Below are 18,585 nucleotides of genomic sequence, written 5' to 3' on the forward strand. Positions count from 1 at the left end.
AAAGTGTTAGGTGTCTCAAGTACATACCTGCAGTGCTCAAGATTAACATAATAACATTTTTCAAAGTTTTTTTGACGTTTAAGAGCATTTTTAAATGTTTTTAAGGCATTATTTATTTTTTTAGGACATTTTCTAATCTAATTATATTATTATAACGAAAAAATCTAATTTATAAATAAACCTAACCTAACCTATTTTACAACTATTTAAACAATATAAGATAATCTGTTTTTTAAATCAAATGATTCACAAATTCATCTTGATTTCTGAAGAAATTCGGGGAATTTTTTTAGAGTTTTTATGTTTTACATTTTTTAAAAGAGCATTTAAATCCAAGCCCTAACATTAGTTTTAATTTTCTAATTACAAATTTGTTAAATTTGAATAAGTACCTAATAAAAATGTACAATAAAAACTATTTTACCTATGCGTAGTATGTTATTTTACGTTTTGGGAGTAGTTTTTCCGTCTTAGGAATGTTAAATTTCTGTTTAGTTAGTGTGTGTATGTGGCACTGTGTCTATATTATATAGTTGATTAAAATCTTGTTCGATATCGGTTAGGTTCGGTTAGCTGTGTATGTATCCGTAGTATATTTGTATGTATATGTGTATTAGTAGGAAATAAGTATGGAGAAAATACTCAACAGCCATATAGATACTGTTTTATTTATTACTATTATGTCTTTAATAATTTTAAATTAACCAACCTTTTTATATAAACCATGCGAAATTCAACAAAAGTATATTTAAAAAATTGTACTAAATTAAATTAAATTATAATGTTATACAATTGTATTGAATTATATTTTATACTATAATTATAAAATTATAACTTATGTTAAAAAAATATGGCGTAATAGTGAAGTATGAAAATTTGATTTGATTTACATTTTACATGTTTTTTTATGATTTGGTTTTTTCCCTTGATTTGAACATTATACATGCATCAATTTTTATTATTATTGACTTTACTCATCGTGAAAACATATTTTGTACCCCGAGTACCACAGCCAGTACCAGATTTAGCGGGATGCATGACCATTATTGGGGGTCAAGACTCAAGGCTAAGGTTATTTTAGGTGCCTCGAGTTGATGTTTCAGATTTTCTTACTTTGAAAATTAATAAATTATAAGAATAATAAATAATGGTCAAGTAAAAAGAATATTTATAAATTATCTTTTTCATCCCTACTCTTGTCAATTTAAAGGAACACATAATAGTCAAGAACAGATATTATTATATCTTAATTCATAATTCATGGTCAAGAGGTATCTGGTTGAAATGTTTTCTTTTTTAAAATTCATATTCACTTTTATTTAACACCGAAAAAATATAATTAATGCATCATACATTCATACATCATAATACTATGACTTCAGACTAATTAATATTTATAAATAGCAACATTTTTTTTTAATAAGGGGCCTTCAATATTTGTATGGTCTCGCCTCTTCTACTTATTTAGACTAAGGTCTAAGATCCAGTATTGACTACGGAGAGGGGTTTTTCTGAAAATTATAATGGGTTCCAAAAGTGTAAAATAAATTGTGTACCTGAAAATTTAAATTGAGAATCCTAATGATGAACGATTCTTGAACAGTGCATATTAATTAAAAGGAATACGCTCAACTGGCTCAAGATGTATTTAAAAATACTTCTTGGCTACACTAAAAAATTGCATACTACTATAAATAAGATGTACTCCCCCCCACCAATTCAAAGCACTACATAATAATATACAAAACCTAATATTATGATATATTATTGATCTATGATTAATATAATAATATTATTCCATTGCGATTCTCAAGTCATTCCCCCCACCCTTGAACATGGCATTATTATTATAATTTACCCCTACCGTTCATCCGTCGTCGTCACCACTCGTTGGGAATACCTATCAATTTCCATATCGAGTTTCGACAACATTACCGTTCACCGTTCACGACGGCCGTCGCACGTGCCGCCCCACGGTGTTCTTGCCGTTCCGGTTCCGGCCTGTGGTACTGCGGACCGCGGTCCAGTCGACGACCGTATGTGGGACAGACGCCAACCGTTGGATATAGGAATTAGGAATGTAGAATAGACCCACCAGCGAGAAAAGAACTGCCAACTGCGAACAAACCTCGGAACCGAACTAGTTCGTTGTTGTTGTTGTTGTTGTTATTATTATTATTATTATTATTATCTTTTATTACGGTTTTTATCTATTATTGGCCTTTTTAGTTTTTTGTTTATTACAATATTACAATTTATTAATTTTATTTTTCAGCTCGTTTATGTCACGTCTCGTACTCTCAAAGTCTCATCGATGGCAGGTACTTGCCTCAATCGACTACTGTAGTTGAACGCTAGTACCCTGAAAGGACTAATATTGTGTACGTAGTCCCTGTAATATTTATCTTGTGCTCTTATTTCTTAACTATTTTCGCACGTCCGAGACTGAGGTATAACGTCCAAAGAACCTCTCGTGCTCTCGTCGTCAGCTGCGACCAGATTTCTAGGCACCTGTGTTGCCAGAAAAGATTTTAAAAAAATCAGAGTAGGTACGTGGCGACAGAAGCTTGGAATCCATTAGCTCGAATATGTACTGGACAGTTCACATGTATGGTGGCCCCCGACGTGTCAACCACGCAGCAGTCGCGATTGGCACGAGCATTTTCACTTTTGGTGGTTACTGCAGCGGTATAGACTACAATAACTTCAAGCCGATCGACATACATATACTAGACACTGGTAAAATTTTGTAGGACGTCTGGTCTAGTACTATGTGCTTTAGATTGTACCTAATGTAAATTATGCTACTTTTGTAATTCTAGTGAAACTGAAATGGTGGAAATTGGAGCTAAACAATCAAGACTGCAAATGTGTTCCGTTCCAGAGGTATGGCCACACAGCAATTAATCTTGGTTCTAATATTTACCTGTGGGGTGGACGTAACGACAATCAAGTTTGCAATACTCTGTACTGTTTTGACACAAGTAATTGTTTTAAATCTTAATAATAAAAAAATATCAAATGTTGGTACTCAAATACTTACACAGTTATTAGGTAGTAATAGGTACCTAAATTAAAGTATGCTTATTAAAAATAATATTGCACTTGTATGTTTTGTCCCTTTGTCTTACTAACCCATAATAAGTGCCAAACTGTAAGTTCAATAGTTCCAATTTTGTGTTGTTAACATAAATATATTAGTATAAATTGATTTATTATCAAACTCAAAGGTAAAAATATTGCCTATCCATGTACACTCATAAGTTTTTTAATGTTATTTTGATTTTTAACCGAGTTATGAGTACCTATGTTAAGTATTAATATTTAAAAATGCTCATAACACACTATTTTTATGTTGACCGTTTGAAAGACCCATATAGGTTTCATGTCCTGTCATCCTCTTAAGAAATATTTTTGTATCTACTTCTCAAATAAGGAAAATTAATAAAAATTTTCTATCATTATCTAGAAGCATAGTATTATAATTTAACCAAAAAGGTTAATTTAAGGGTACCTACTATGTTAATTAAAATATTTCATTCATATTTGTACAATGCACTTTTAAAATCATAATTTTAACACTTAGCTTATAAGGGCATTATAAAGGTATTATTATTGAAATTATTAAAATCATTAAATAAATATGCATGATTTAACAGTTAAACTGATGTACAAGTCATGATTTAAATGATAAAGTACATCAAGATTGATAGCTGACTAGTTCATTATTAATTAGTCAGCAGTTAATTATACAATTCAAATTTTCATTCACAAAGAAATTGTTTCTATAAGCTTTCAAAATTAAAAAGCAGGAAAATGAGTAACACTCTGCTGTACATTAGGTGTCTAGAGAGTCACTTTAATGGATGGTTTAAATTTGAATTCAGTAGGAATCATTGTATACGAAAATGATTTTGAGTATAGATGATCTGTCAACCTATAATGTTACTGAGTCAATTTTGTGATTTGTAATTTATTTTACTGTTAGGCATTATTATCACTGTAGATTAAATTAATTTTTGCCAAAAAAATTGTGTTTGAGAATTTATACTGTGTACAATATAATAATGTACTTTAAAAGTCTCATGAATAATGTTTTTAAACTGCAACAAAATCTCAAATAACTAAAATAATAAACCAAAATCGCCATTCTTGGTTTTTATATGTAATTGTGTCCAAATTTGAACTATGTCTGTAAAAAATAACCGTGTATATTTTTTGGTTACGGTATGAACTATTCATTTTTTATTGTTAAATGTAAAAAAACTTAAGAAGAACCTTATATTACATTTTAAAACTTTAGATATAAATAGATAAAATGTGTGCATTTTTAACACATAATTATTTGCTAATTTTCGTGATTTTGATTAATTTTGTCAAAACTTTAACTTTAGATGCTTATAAAAAATTATTGTAGATAAACACTAAACTTTTTTAATTTCCACCATTAATAACTTATGACTATTGTTGAATTACATAAACAAGCTTTTTGAGCAAAAACATTTTTATCGACAATTAATTAAACAAAACTCAAAATTTACTTATGCAGGGGCGCCCACAGAGAGGGGCAGTGGGTGCAAATGCACCCACTGGGATTTTTTAAATGAATCAAAAAATCAGTGTGTAGTAATGCAAATATGTGATTTCCTATGTATGTATCACAAAAATTTAACTTTGCACCCACTGAGCTGATTTTCTGGGGGCGTTCCTGTACTTATGTTTAAAAGTAACTCAAAAAAATCACAATATTTCAAATATTTGATGGTGTATAGAAATTGCTAATATTAACATTGAGTGAAAATGCCATTGATCTATGATGTTATGTTTTTTTTTAAATAACTGTTTTGGCATATTAAATAGTTATAGACAAATAAGGTACCTTTTTTATGTTTGTGTTTAAATTAGTTATTTAAATAATAAAAAAATATTATTTTTTATTGAAATTTATAATTTATTTAATTAATATTATACATTTAATACGTCTATAAGTTGCTGAAAATATAATGTCTTAGAACTAAATAGTGTATCGGTATTTATAATTGTATTATTTGTATGTTTCCAACTGATGTTTTTCTCTAATAATAATATAAAAAACCAAATTAGAGCTTTAAAGAAACATTTTATCTGTAATTAATGTTAGCCTGTCTGATTCTTGGTTTTGAAATTTTTTTTCCCCATAAATGTTTGTAATAATTCTTGTGCAATAAAATAGTTTTTTGATTTAGATACTCTAAAATGGACAACACCAAGTGTATATGGATATATACCAGAACCAAGAGATGGTCATTCCGCATGCGTCATTAAAAACTGCATGTACATATTTGGTGGATTTGAAGAACACTCAGGTCTGTTTGCTTCGGATTTGTATATGTTAAACTTTCATTCCATGGTATGGAGTATAGTCAAAACAAAGGTAATATTTGATTATAAAATTGTATCTTGTTGTCAAGCACGCTGTTAGCAATACTGTGTTTTTATTTTTACAGGGATGTCCCCCGTCGTATAGAGATTTTCATACTGCAACTGCTATTGATAATAAAATGTATATATTTGGTGGTCGTAGTGATTGGGAAGCACCAAGACAAACTGATAAAGATAAATATTGTTCCGATATTTATTATTTAGATACCTCTAGAAAAAAGTGGGTTCGTCCAAAAGTTAATGGTATTAAACCCATAGCACGACGCAGCCATTCCGCATGTATGTCAAAACTATTTAATTAAAATTCAATAATGTTAATAATACTTTTGTTCGGTTGATTGCAGTTGTGCATAATGGTTTTTTTTACATCTTTGGTGGGTTTAATAAGAATAAAGACTTACATTTTCAAGACATAAATCGATATGATCCAGCTAGTTCAACCTGGATGAAAATATTACCAAAGGGGACACCACCGTGTGCTAGAAGAAGACAGATTTGTCAATTAATCAATGACAGGGTATTTATATCTGGCGGTACTAGTCCGATTTTTCCCAAACCAGCAGTGACTGCGAGACAGTTGGAGTACAATCACCCAGATCCATCGATGATAAATTCAAATCTCAAGGATCATGATGACCTTCATGTTCTGGATCTGAGTAAAATATCAAATTTTTTAGTAATTATCTGACTTGTCAAAACAATATATTTTATTTTATTTCTTTTTCGCAGAGCCCAGTCTAAAAGATATGTGTATGGTAAATGTGTGGGAGAATATGGAAGAAATAAAAATTGATAATATAAACGACCTACGCATTCCACTATCATTAAAGTAAATAAATTCATCATAATTAGGTTTCTGTTATTTATTAAACCTTAGTTATCAATCAAGTTGTCTAATTTGGGTTGAATTTCCATGTGTAATTAAACTTTCTAAAAACTTTTCAGACATGATCTGGCTGCCTTTGATCCTTTTGAAATAATGTATACCGGAGTCAACACGATGCAGTCATATGACGAAAATTTTCCTGTTCTTTCATAGTAACTGATTAATAGTGAACCAAAACAAAAATGAAAAACGTACTGCACTCATTACAACACAGTATATTTTAAAAATTGGTATAAAAATACACCTTTAATTATATTAAATCATTGTTAAATCAAAAAATGAACCTAATGATTTATGAGACATACCTTATTTATGAAAGAGTATTAAGTTGTTCATCTAACAAAATACTTATTTATTTGACCATGTCTTTTTTAATTTATATTGTTATTTGTTATAGTTATTAAGGTATAGATACTAATATAATATAATTGTTTTTATTTTTGGTTTAAATCAATTAGACAATTATTTCTCTTTTTCAAAAATATTTATTTATAGTGTTCCGTAGTTGGCTGAGTATATTATTTTTTTGAGTTAAGTATGTGTCCAGATAGTGAATACTTTTTGACAATGTTATCAATATTTTGTTTTTAGTTATGACAAAAAATCTGTCCGAATTCCAATCCTAATTTTCTTTTTCTCAAAAATAGCCAACAGATGGATTCGCAATGCACATATATTTTGGTCATATCTGGATAGTTGGCAACTACTAAATCTATAATCTGTCCGGTAAGAGAATACACCATTCTTGGCATTCTCACATGACTGGTTCCAGGAATAGTATTAACTCTAAAATTTAAATGGATTTGCTGAAATATCCACCATCCCTCTGCAGGGGACGCTTAGAAGATGATGAATTTATCCTTCGTTAAACCTCCAAGGGTTTACATATTTCCATATTAACAGAAAATATTGGATGTTTATAAACTACTCTTATGTTAGTACCTTAGGACTAATTGTATTTAACGTTGAATGTTCTTTTATTGAATACGTTGACTGCTTACGGTGCAAAATTGGCATTCAATATATATTTAGGGTAAACAGTTTATTATCTCTTACGCTTGGCTGATTGTTATTTTATTATTGTTTAGCATGGATTAAACGCACATTTTAAACCATGTATACGTACGTCCTTTGGACTTATGACCAAGTAGGTTATTGGAGAAGCTTTTATATGTTATTTCTAGACTACTATTGTTTTTTACTTTTATCATACACACTGGTTGAAAATTTCATAATACATACACAGTCAACGTGTTAAACAGTATGACGCGACCACAGATGATGTGGCCGGTCTTGGGAGAGATATCGAGAAATTAATGAAAAAATTGCACGGTACGAGATTTGAACCCACGACCCACGCGCGAGACTGCCGGACGCGTAACACTGGGCCTCAGCGAATTATTCATTAAATCCCGATATTCCCTCTTTAGGCCAGAGTGGCAGTGTGTACGATTGAGAGAGAGTGATGAGGCGCTGGGGCCGTATCAAGTACTTCATTGATTATTATTGAGAACCCTTTACAACCTGGCGAATTTATTACATCTTGTTTACACGAGACACAAACCAAAATAAAAACACATTTAATCAAAAATAATTTTAATATGGCATAACAAATATTAATAATTGTACACTAATCCTAAGGATTGGCAGTCATTTTGAAAAATATAATGTTAAAAAATATGACATTATACACATTGTCAATTTTTTTTTACACTTATCCATTAAATGGATTAAAGTGTAAATTGTTCTGTTTTATAATAAATGTTTTGTACACTTATAATATGCAAATTTTACATATTGCATATTTCTCATTTAACTTAACAGAAATTTCAAAATATGTTAACAATATTTAGACAATGAAGAAAAATATTTAAATTAATAATAACATCAATAAAAAGTACATAGAATTTCTTTAAAGTAAGTAAATAATATATAAGATAATAGGTAAATATTGTAATTAAAAATGCGATTAAAAATGTGAAGTTAAGTGTACGAAAACAATCAATATTCAATTATGTCACGTTATTAACTTATTAATTATTTAAGATAAGGTAAAATTTAAAATTATTTAATATTGCATGTTAAAAATGGTAATATATCTCCGCTAAGTGATGTTTTTAGTTTGATATATATTTTTTTAGGAATATTGAGATCGTCACAAAACAAATATTTGTGTCTTTATCACAAGGGGTCCAAGATGGTGAAGGATTCATTTTTTCTGCTCACCCATAAGTAAGTGCTAAAGACTAACATTATACATCCGGCTAATGCCAATATAAGCCATACGTAAGGAACAAACATTGGTAATACGTTTGTAACAATCAACAATTGGTCAGACATATTGCGTGGAATTTCAAAACTTTCAGAAAACCAAAACACAGGTAAATAGATTTCTGGCATGTTTTTTAAAATTCTGAAAAATTAAAATTAGAATAAACATGGGCTGCATTAAAAATTAAAAATTAAAAATAATTACTTTAATCCCTTGATTGGTTTCACTTTGACATTAAATTGAATTCTAGCATCTACTCTGAGCGGTATTGAATAATCCTACAGCAATTAATATAAGGTTAATTTAATAATTACAATTTTATAATAATATTTAATTGTAAAAATAAAATTGTTTAGGTACTTACGTTTTCCAAAATTATTTTGAATTCATGCAAAGTCCGGTTGGGATTCATACCAATTACTGATTGTTTGTATGATTCATCAGCTAAATAGAAATGTGGAAACGATATGAATACAGGAAGTGCATTGTCTCCACATAAACTTAATGGCCGTATACCAGGTAACGGACATCCAGATGTTGGACAATAACAAGTATTGTTAAAATTATCAGATCCAGCAACAAATTCAACTCCTTTTATGCCATTGATAAATGTATGGTTGTTGCTTAGCATAGTAATTGCACTATAAATTATTAAAATCTAGTAAATAATTACTTTTAATTTCATTTAATTTAATTAATATTTGAAAATTAAGGTAATTTAATTTCAATATTTTAGGCGACATATTCTAAAAAGTTTGATCTAAAGACCATTAAATTGAGATTCTATAAATGTTTTGGTTAGAACAGATTTTCTTTCATTATGGGTATTTTTTTAATTTACATTTAATTGTATATTGGGATAAATAAATGATCTTAGAATTTATAAGTTCATACATTGATTTACCTGCAAAAACCGGGTATATAAATTGACATGTTAGGTTGTATTGCTGTGTGTTCAGGCCATAGATCGCCTGCAGAAGCATTTGAATAACTACAATCTTTCTTAAACACATTCAACTTGGTTTTGTAATTGACCGAATGCACTAGTCCAACATTTTCTATATTATTTTTTCCAGTATACATATTGATTAAGCCATCTGAAGAAGTAGACATATTCATCTGTAAATTTGTACAGTAATTAATTAATATATATATATGGTAAATCAACAATATAGTGTTAGTAGATAAAAAAAAAATATATATATTACACCATACAACCATCCCACTTTTTTTAACGGTATGTCGATGGGAATAAAAGCTTTTAGTTTGATTGCAATGTCCAAAAGTGGATCTTCGTAACCATTAAAAATTAGTTCACCAGCTGTCCTTGTTACATATGGATTGTTAATGTTTGACAGTTTCAAATAGTAGTTTGTAAGAACAAATATCCAATGTTTATTCAAGGCTTGTAGTTTGTCACCCAAAATCTACAAAAGTTTTATTTGAAACAATTCAAATATTCAATATTTTTCCTACAGAACTTACATTAACCACAATATTTATTGTGGTAACATGGTCAGACAATGAGCCGTTTGAAAGAGATTGATCAAACTCCCAACTTTTCAACTGCATGTATGTTATTGTTTCATTATTGTTGAATGTCACATTCACTTTAGTACGGTTTTCTCTGAAATTAAACATATTTTATTTTTATCGTTTGTAGAGTTAATATAGTACAGAACAGTTTTAAATTTATTCTTCCAATCAAGTTTTGAACCTAATTTAAAGGTGAATTAAATTAAGTATAATATTTAAATTCTATACTTGAAGACGTATGGTCCTAGTTGTTGCAATATTGGTAAATCTCCGGTTTGTAGTGTAGCTTCTGGGTTTGTCCAGTTAAATAAGTATACGCTCATGTGCAATGGAGCTGGAATTTGTTTCCAATACTTATATGTTAATGTATTATTTTCTAATTCGAGTTTCTGAAAACACAAAACATTTATGAACTAAGTTTTTAATATTTTGCATTTATTGTATGATTTATTATAAGACGTTTTTTAATGGGAAAATTGAAATTTTAGCAAACTAAAAAGTGGTAGACGGTAGTAGATACCCCACAGCAAGTAATAATTAGTAATTATAAATAGAAAAATAGCTAGCGTTTGTACTAAACCTACGAGGTCATTCAAACTATTAAATACAATAAGGCATTACATTTTTCATTATGTTGTTAAATATCTGTGGCCACAAATCAGCCATGATAATTCCTGTGAAAAGAAATATAATGCCAAGCAATGACAGTGTAAGTTGACACCAGAAACCACAACATTTTGAGTCTTTATGCTCATTTTTGGCTGTGATCAACCTCCTGAAAACAAAATCAAAATTGTTAAACAATAAAATTAAAACATAATAGTGAGTATCTAAGATTTATATAGGTATAACAAATTAAAACAGGGGGGTACCCAAACAATGTATTTATGTTAGAAATTGTACTATTTCTACACTAAATTATGTAAAATGTAAACAATATTGACAAAAATAATTTGAAAAGCAAATTATCGGTGTTAGGTTTAACTGATTATTTACTATAGCAAAATTTACATTATAACAAATCTTGGTGACTTAATTACCTAATATCTAATAATAAAAGATACCAATAATTAATATTGATCAGAGTTGTACACTTCTCAATAGAAGTTGTTAAAGAGCATTAGGTGGATAGAAGATGTTTAAAAATGTTTACAATTAACTCAGGGTTAACTCCCAACAATTGTTACATTGTGATATTATTTACTTACTCTGTTTCCTCTATGTCGTGACTCATTGTCAGATGATAGAGTTTCACCATTAGCTGACAAATGCTAATATTGCAATATATAATAATTTATATCTGATGAAGTATATTTTCTCTAAATCTCATCGCAAACAGTGCAAATTGTACAATAAACAAACAACAACGTTTCAAGACGAAGAGTAGAACGACAACAGCGGCGAGTTCGTATTATTGCACTGTCGAGTGTCGAACTGTCGACTAAAACTGGTCATTCGGTTTAAAGTCTAATCGAACAAATAAGTAATCACAATGAAAACCGTAAACGTTATCGTCTCACAGGGTCAATATCGATTGCACAATCGGTGTTTTTCAAGTATTTAAAATTTAAGAACGGTATGTAATAAATAATTTTAATCCTAAGCCTTAACGAGTAATGACGATTGACGAATGACTAAAAATTATTCCCATCGCACTCTGTCCGAGTATAATATATTAATAATTTGTATATTACATAAATGTAGGAGTAACAATTAATATAGTTTTTACGGTGTTGTTGTACACAGTACATCGTAACGCTGTTATCTATGGAATGCCGAGTGATAGTATGATACAATAATATTTACATGTTATTTTTTTTAAATTCAAGGTTTATTCACAGAATATATCTGTGGGTTTGTTAATTTGTTATAGATATATAATAGCACCATAGAATATAATTTGAAATTTCCTATATTTTGTGATAGCACCATGACAAATCCCATATGATGGCGCGGTCTTAGATAATAATATTATCATGGTTGAATAAAAACAATAAAATACGAAACTTTATGTCAGAACCGGCCATTGGTCAAATGGAATTTATATAAAATATTAAATTTAAAATATAGCTAGTCCAGTAGTCCCTACAATTGAGTTGTAGGTACTAAATACTATAAACACAAAATAGATTAAATTTAATCTATTATGTGCTTAGTAGTGACTCATAGAACACTCTATAGTGATTATACAGTGGCTACTGGCTAGGTACTACAGTATTATATCTTAGTCCGTGGACCATTGTGTTGACGTCGATATAATAATCACAAATTATAAATGTGTGTCACGCTGTAACCGGTTTAACATTTTTAATAATATTGTATTATGGCAATGAATATTTCATTATTATGCGACATCAATATTCAATAATAATTATTATATGTATGTCACATAAGTATACGTCATACCTACATGGTTGGATTTGGACTTCCGAATGTCCTCGGGTCGGGGCAAATTTTTTTTTATGTCCCTAGGCTGGGAGGTCCTAGTAGTAAAAAAATTAAAAATACCCAATATCTAAGTATAGTTAAGGAAAATAAAATTAAAATTTGCATAGGTACTTTTACGTTATAAGTGTTATAAGTTATAACTATCTACATAAAACGTGTTTATTTCAAATTCAAAATACCACTGTTCATGTATCATAAATTTCAAAATTAATTTAAAGAAATCAATGATATCAAAATAATTGTATTATGTAAAAATAAGTATATTATTAATCTCAAAATATTTTATTTACTAAAATTTTAAAATCCAAATACATTGTTTTCCAATTTCCAACAGTTAGTGTCTATAAAGTCTATGTTACGCCTCATCAAACCCGGGGTTCCCGGGCATTACCATCTCGCTGATAGCTGGATGACTCTTCAATGCCATAATATTGTCACTTGCATATTGACGTATTAATTTTGCAGCCCAAATGCTATACCTAAATGCAAATCAATAATTTTTTTTAAAAAATTCCGGCTTCCGGTGGTAATGATATTCACATTATTACGCCACAAAACTTCATAACTTAATATTGTCATAAGCCTAATAAAATAACTGTACCATATCCATATGTACTTTACATGGGCGTAGTATGCATGGGGGCTGTGGGGGCTACAGCCCCCACAGAAATTGATGTAGCCCCCTCAATCCCCGTGGTGTTTACTTTCATTTTTTACATTTTATCCGAAATTATAGTTTTAAATGTTATAATTTTCCCTAAAATTCGTCAAAGCTTCATAGTATAATATTAGTAGTGTAATGTTTATTGACAATACTATTGTACTTACATAGTTACATACATATACCTATTTATTTTTATCATAAACACATTTATTTATAGACCAACGCGGAAACGCCGTATTAGTTAAGGTCCCCACGGCCCACACACACTGCCGCGGTGGCGGTGGCGGTAAAATGAGTCCGGACACAATTCACCGCCACCGCGGCGGCACCGCCAAGACAAAAGAATTTCACCGCCACCGCTGCAGTGTGTGGGGATCTTTATAGTTTATACGTCGTGTCGTGCATATTGTCGCGTCGTCCGATGACGATAACCCGATAACATAATTGTATTATACTTGTTTAGAACACACACACATAATATTTATTTATTTCAGTATTTTTCTGAAAACCGTGGTTTGTTGTTTGCCCATGTACTGCAATCACATTTCTTTCTTTTATTTTTCTTATGTGATCAATAAAGAAAATTATGAAATAGATGACATCATACCAGTTGTAGACAACAATATTTTTCCAAATTTTTATAAACTTTTGCAAACTGCACTTGCTATACCAATATCATCTGCCTCATGTGAACGTTCATTTTCTATACATTATGTGTGTATAATGTAGGTAAATACAACCAATTTAGTTGAGTTTCACTCATAGACGCTGAACGGAGGGTCTGCGATCCGACAAAGTCGGATTGCTTACCTAGCTGGCTAACTTGAATGTAAAACGATTTTCACTTGAGGCTGTAGCCTAGGGCGGCAAATTTTTTCTTTTTTTTCATCTCTATAAACAGACAAAAAATTATTTTTCTCTTTTATTAGCGCTTTCCTGGCCACGTCGACCGTTGGGACATATAGATCCGACGTCTCTAATCAAACCTATTATTTTTAGTATTTTATTGGAATCGAACGTTATTAATATTCTGGGAATTATTTTGTTTTTCAATTTTTGTTTGTCGTCGTCAACTTACGATAACGATTATTGCATGTATACATTGTATACGGATGCGGCACGATACTTGATGCTCAAACTATTTATGTCATTTTGTTTTTACACGAACACCTGCAATGAGCTAACGATTATTACGTAAGTACCAATTTTAATTATTGGACTATTAATTTAATAATTTATATATACATTTTTAATTATTATTATAAATATATTATATTAGACAATTTAACACATAGATTAGTGTGTATTATTATTCTGAATTAGTATTCACTATTCATAATATAACATTTCATACTTATTAATGTTATCACAAAATTATTTTGTCAATTTTAGTAAACTTGGCTTAAATTAACCCGTCGTTAGTGTCGCTAATTTTTTTACACTGTTGGTGTCGTTTTAGTGTTTCGCTCACCTATTAAAATACACGTGTGAGCAAACAAATTAATATACCAAGATACTGAAGAAAGAGCACGAAGAAAGTTTTTTTAAAGTAATCACTGTATATCTTGACTTTTGTATTTGTATTTTAAAATTAAATCTCCCGTTTCTTGAGTACTTGATTTAATAAGTTTTTAATTGTGCACTAAAATAACACTTATATGAATCTCATATTGGTTTTAAAAAAATGGTTGTATGATTTTGAGGCGGCATTTTCCTAATAGCCTAGGGCGGCTGAAGAGGTAAATCCGGCACTGCTTGAGGTGACGGACTTGCTAGATATTCCAACTCAGTTTTCGAATTTACATTTTTTTTACATACGAAAAAGCAAAGGACGGGGAACCGTGTTATTCAATTGCCGATTTTCGTAGGTGAAGTGAGATTTCTTGACACTGAAACTGCCAACTGGAATTTCAAACATTCCCGCGCTCGAATACATTTTTGTTTTTTAACTACCCATGACGTCAACAGGAGTGACTTCTATAAGTAATTTCAACGACATTGACGTCTGCATCGCCGAGTCTCACAAGCCCCCGAGTTTCACGACAGTGAGTGTCACAAGCAACTAGTTTTTTGATAAAATAATAAGATAGTAAGAACCACTTCATGAAAACACATATATTAACACATAATATATAATTTATAAAATAATAAATAATAAAAAAAATAACAATAAAATTTATTTCATTAAATATGGGTAATTTTTAATACTATATTTACTTTAAAAAGTTTTTTTTCCTTGCTTTTTGATTTGCAAAAGTATCGATTATGTGATCAATATTCAATTCATCTGTTCGTGCTTTTTCAATGTTTAAAATGCTTATATTTGTTAGCCGTTCCTGAGAAATTGAATTTCGTAAATAATTCTTAATCAACTTAAGTTTCGAAAAAGAGCGTTCTGCCGATGCAACAGTTACAGGTATATCTCTATAGAGACAAAAAAATTATGCAGGCAGTAAGTATTTCACTAAAAAGTGATGAAATATCATATTCTATAATATATAAAGACAATTCTTTTATTGTTTTCATTTCAGTTTTTCCTAGAAAATCTCTTAATGATAAAACTTGCCTGGTCAAATCAGACGAAACATCAGTATTATAAAATGAAATGAAATCATAACATGACTTAATTATATCCTCTTCACTGTACTTAATTAAATTCAGTGGTTGTAAAAAGTCAAAATTTCTTGAAACTGTTTCAAGTCCTTTGAAACGCTCTTGTAATTGAAATATAGCGTATCAGTAAGGGGCAAAAAAACGCGAAAGTTTTTTTCAATTGTGTATAATCGTCCCGGATATAGATACTATAGTATCTATATCCGTGATAATCGTTTATCATTATCAATACTATCATACTGCCTCTTTGCAAATTTCTTGCGTTTATTTTCTTGTGTTATTATAGATATTCCCCATTTTGAACATAATTCTGTTGCTGAAGAAACTAGTTCTTCATAACCATTCCTCATTTTTTGAATTGCTTCAATACATACTTGTAAATATTATACAGCTTGATGTAAGCTAGTTTGTGAACTCTGTAAAATTTTAGAAACTACAGACAATGGTTTCAAAACTTTTTCCCATATTGTCATTAAAATTACAAATTCAAAAGATTCCATTTTTTTCTTTAGTGATACTGCAGTATTTTTTTCATCATTTTTATTACTAGTTAAAATTATATTAGTTAAAGATTTTAAAACTTGTATATAATTCACTTTAAGTGCATAAACAGCAGTATGCCTTGCTTCCCAACGGGTGTTACAAACTTTTTTTAAAACTTTATTTCTTATATTTGAAGCAATTTTGTTACCAAATGCCAAAGAAGCCCACCTTGGATCACTCTTACTAAAAAACAAAAATATTGTTTGGACAACATCAAAAAAATTTGACAATTTTAATGAGCTTTTTGCAACATCTGAAATTACTAAATTCAAGTTATGAGCAGTGCAATGGACATATGAAGCATTAGGAACTATATCGGATATGCGTTTCTGAACACCAGAGAATACACCGCTCATAACTGCAGCACAGTCGTAGCCTTGACCTCGACATTTTTTTATGTCTAAATTACATTTATTTAGTACATCATAAATTAAATTGACATGGTCTTCAGCACCATGTTTTGTCAATTTATAAAATCCTAAAAACGATTCTTTGACATCTATTGTATGTATAATCGATATCTTATCTAAGTAGTAGGTACCAATTTCTTACTTCTGTATATATGTGTTCGCTTTTTGATTAGTATTCGTATGAGCGTTATTCGATCACGTTATTTTCGTATTGTATCCGTTTGTGTAGTTTGTATATTATAGTATTGTTAACTATTTAAATATGCCAAAAGTCGCTCCCACAAAAAGATCAAAGGTTAATATTTATTTGGAAGAATTTCCAAATGAAACTTTTAAAAGTGGTGGACAAGTTTTATACTGTCAATCTTGTGATAAATCAGTATCTATGGACCAACGTGGTCAAGTTATTCAGCACATAAATACCAGTAAACATAGAGACAATAGAGACCGAAAGCTTAAATTTCAACAAAATTTTATTTCTACATCATCTGCATCTACCAATAGTAAGTCAGTTTTTAATAGAGCTCTTATTACCCGTGTACACGGATACACGTGTACACGTGAAATTAAAAATTTCGTGATGAAAACCGTGTAATCCGTAGTTCACGTAATTCACGTGAATTTCGAGTATTTAAAAATCCTACACGTGAATTTCATGTATTTATAAATCCTACACGTGAAATACACGTTTATATAAAAGAAATTTATAATTGCAGAAATAATGAAGACTAAATAATATAATTAATAACGTAATTTATTAAACGTTTAATATAAATTATGAACCTTATTCACAGGTGGATATAACCAATAATAATAATAATAATAATAATACTTAAACTAAACATAACAAGAACTATAGTCTATAATTCTAATTTCTAGAAATATAATTTTCTGTTTTGGTATAAGAATACCAACATATCCACATTTTCAGGAAGAAGGCAACTTCTTTTTGGATTCACAATGTTACCTGCCATTGAGAAGCACCTCTCTGAACTTGCCGATGTAGATGGGATTGCTAAATATTTTTTGGCAATAGTTGCTATTGCTGGATATTTTTCTTCTCGTGTTCTCCACCACTCCAAGGGATTTAAATCAAATCGAAGTTGAGGTTCTGAAAGATATCCCATAAACTGTGTAGATGCATCATTTGTACTATTAGTATGGTCTTTGTAAATAAATGCTAAAACATTACTCATTTTCAAATCGCTTTCTTCTGTATCATTAAGATTTGTAGTAGTTGGGGCAACTGATTCAATGAGCTGCAAGACATGTGATCGGATTATCTCTCTAGCTCTTACGGGTTCATGATCCATATCTTTATATCTTGGATCTAGAAAAGAAGCGACGTGTCTTGCAGTAACAATTTCATTCCATGTCAATATGTCAATTCAAAACGCGTGGTCAGTTGATATGAAATTTTGTTTTTAAATCGTTCCGTTATATTGTCATCATCGATACTATGTTCATAATGGGAAGTTACAATTTTGTGAATTAAAGGTCGTACCATTGAAACAGAAGATTCTAATTCTCCACAAAATAAAGTAGTGAGAGCTTGCAATGGTTTCAGAAGTACCAATAATTTTTCAATAATTAACCATTCAGACTCTGTAATTTCTAATTTTTGGGCAATATTAGATGCTGTTATATTACGATCTGCGAGAACATTTGTGATAGGTGCTCTATTAATATACAGTCTTTCTAGCATTAAAAAGCTAGAGTTCCATCTCGTTTTACAATATTGTAAAAGAGTTAATTTTGGTAAATTAAGTTGTTGCTGTGTTTTCTCCAAACT

General features: G+C 29.9%; 3 protein-coding genes across 3 annotated transcripts; 1 reads left to right on the forward strand and 2 right to left on the reverse strand.

Moving 5' to 3' along the window:
• Positions 1-1,905: 1,905 nt before the first annotated feature.
• LOC111035147 (kelch domain-containing protein 3) lies at positions 1,906-6,744 on the forward strand. Its single transcript, XM_022316667.1, has 8 exons — positions 1,906-2,143; positions 2,276-2,739; positions 2,823-2,984; positions 5,226-5,413; positions 5,487-5,700; positions 5,766-6,077; positions 6,151-6,250; positions 6,367-6,744. The coding sequence occupies exons 2-8, from the start codon at positions 2,589-2,591 to the stop codon at positions 6,458-6,460; spliced, it is 1,221 nt and encodes a 406-aa protein (XP_022172359.1). The 5' UTR covers positions 1,906-2,143; positions 2,276-2,588; the 3' UTR covers positions 6,461-6,744.
• A 1,142-nt stretch (positions 6,745-7,886) lies between these two features.
• LOC111035146 (protein croquemort-like) lies at positions 7,887-11,899 on the reverse strand. Its single transcript, XM_022316666.1, has 9 exons — positions 11,324-11,899; positions 10,737-10,890; positions 10,344-10,504; positions 10,065-10,206; positions 9,788-10,006; positions 9,484-9,698; positions 8,944-9,220; positions 8,784-8,857; positions 7,887-8,720 (listed from the first exon to the last, which is right to left on the reverse strand). The coding sequence occupies exons 1-9, from the start codon at positions 11,371-11,373 to the stop codon at positions 8,489-8,491; spliced, it is 1,524 nt and encodes a 507-aa protein (XP_022172358.1). The 5' UTR covers positions 11,374-11,899; the 3' UTR covers positions 7,887-8,488.
• Positions 11,900-17,646: 5,747 nt separating this feature from the next.
• On the reverse strand, positions 17,647-18,122 carry LOC111035171. Its single transcript, XM_022316692.1, has one exon. It carries the CDS (start codon positions 18,104-18,106, stop codon positions 17,669-17,671), a length of 438 nt encoding a protein of 145 aa, XP_022172384.1. The 5' UTR covers positions 18,107-18,122; the 3' UTR covers positions 17,647-17,668.
• Between the last annotated feature and the right edge of the window lie 463 nt (positions 18,123-18,585).

The sequence above is a fragment of the Myzus persicae genome, unplaced genomic scaffold (assembly GCF_001856785.1).
Source record: "Myzus persicae strain clone G006 unplaced genomic scaffold, MPER_G0061.0, whole genome shotgun sequence".
NCBI lineage: Eukaryota > Metazoa > Arthropoda > Insecta > Hemiptera > Aphididae > Myzus > Myzus persicae.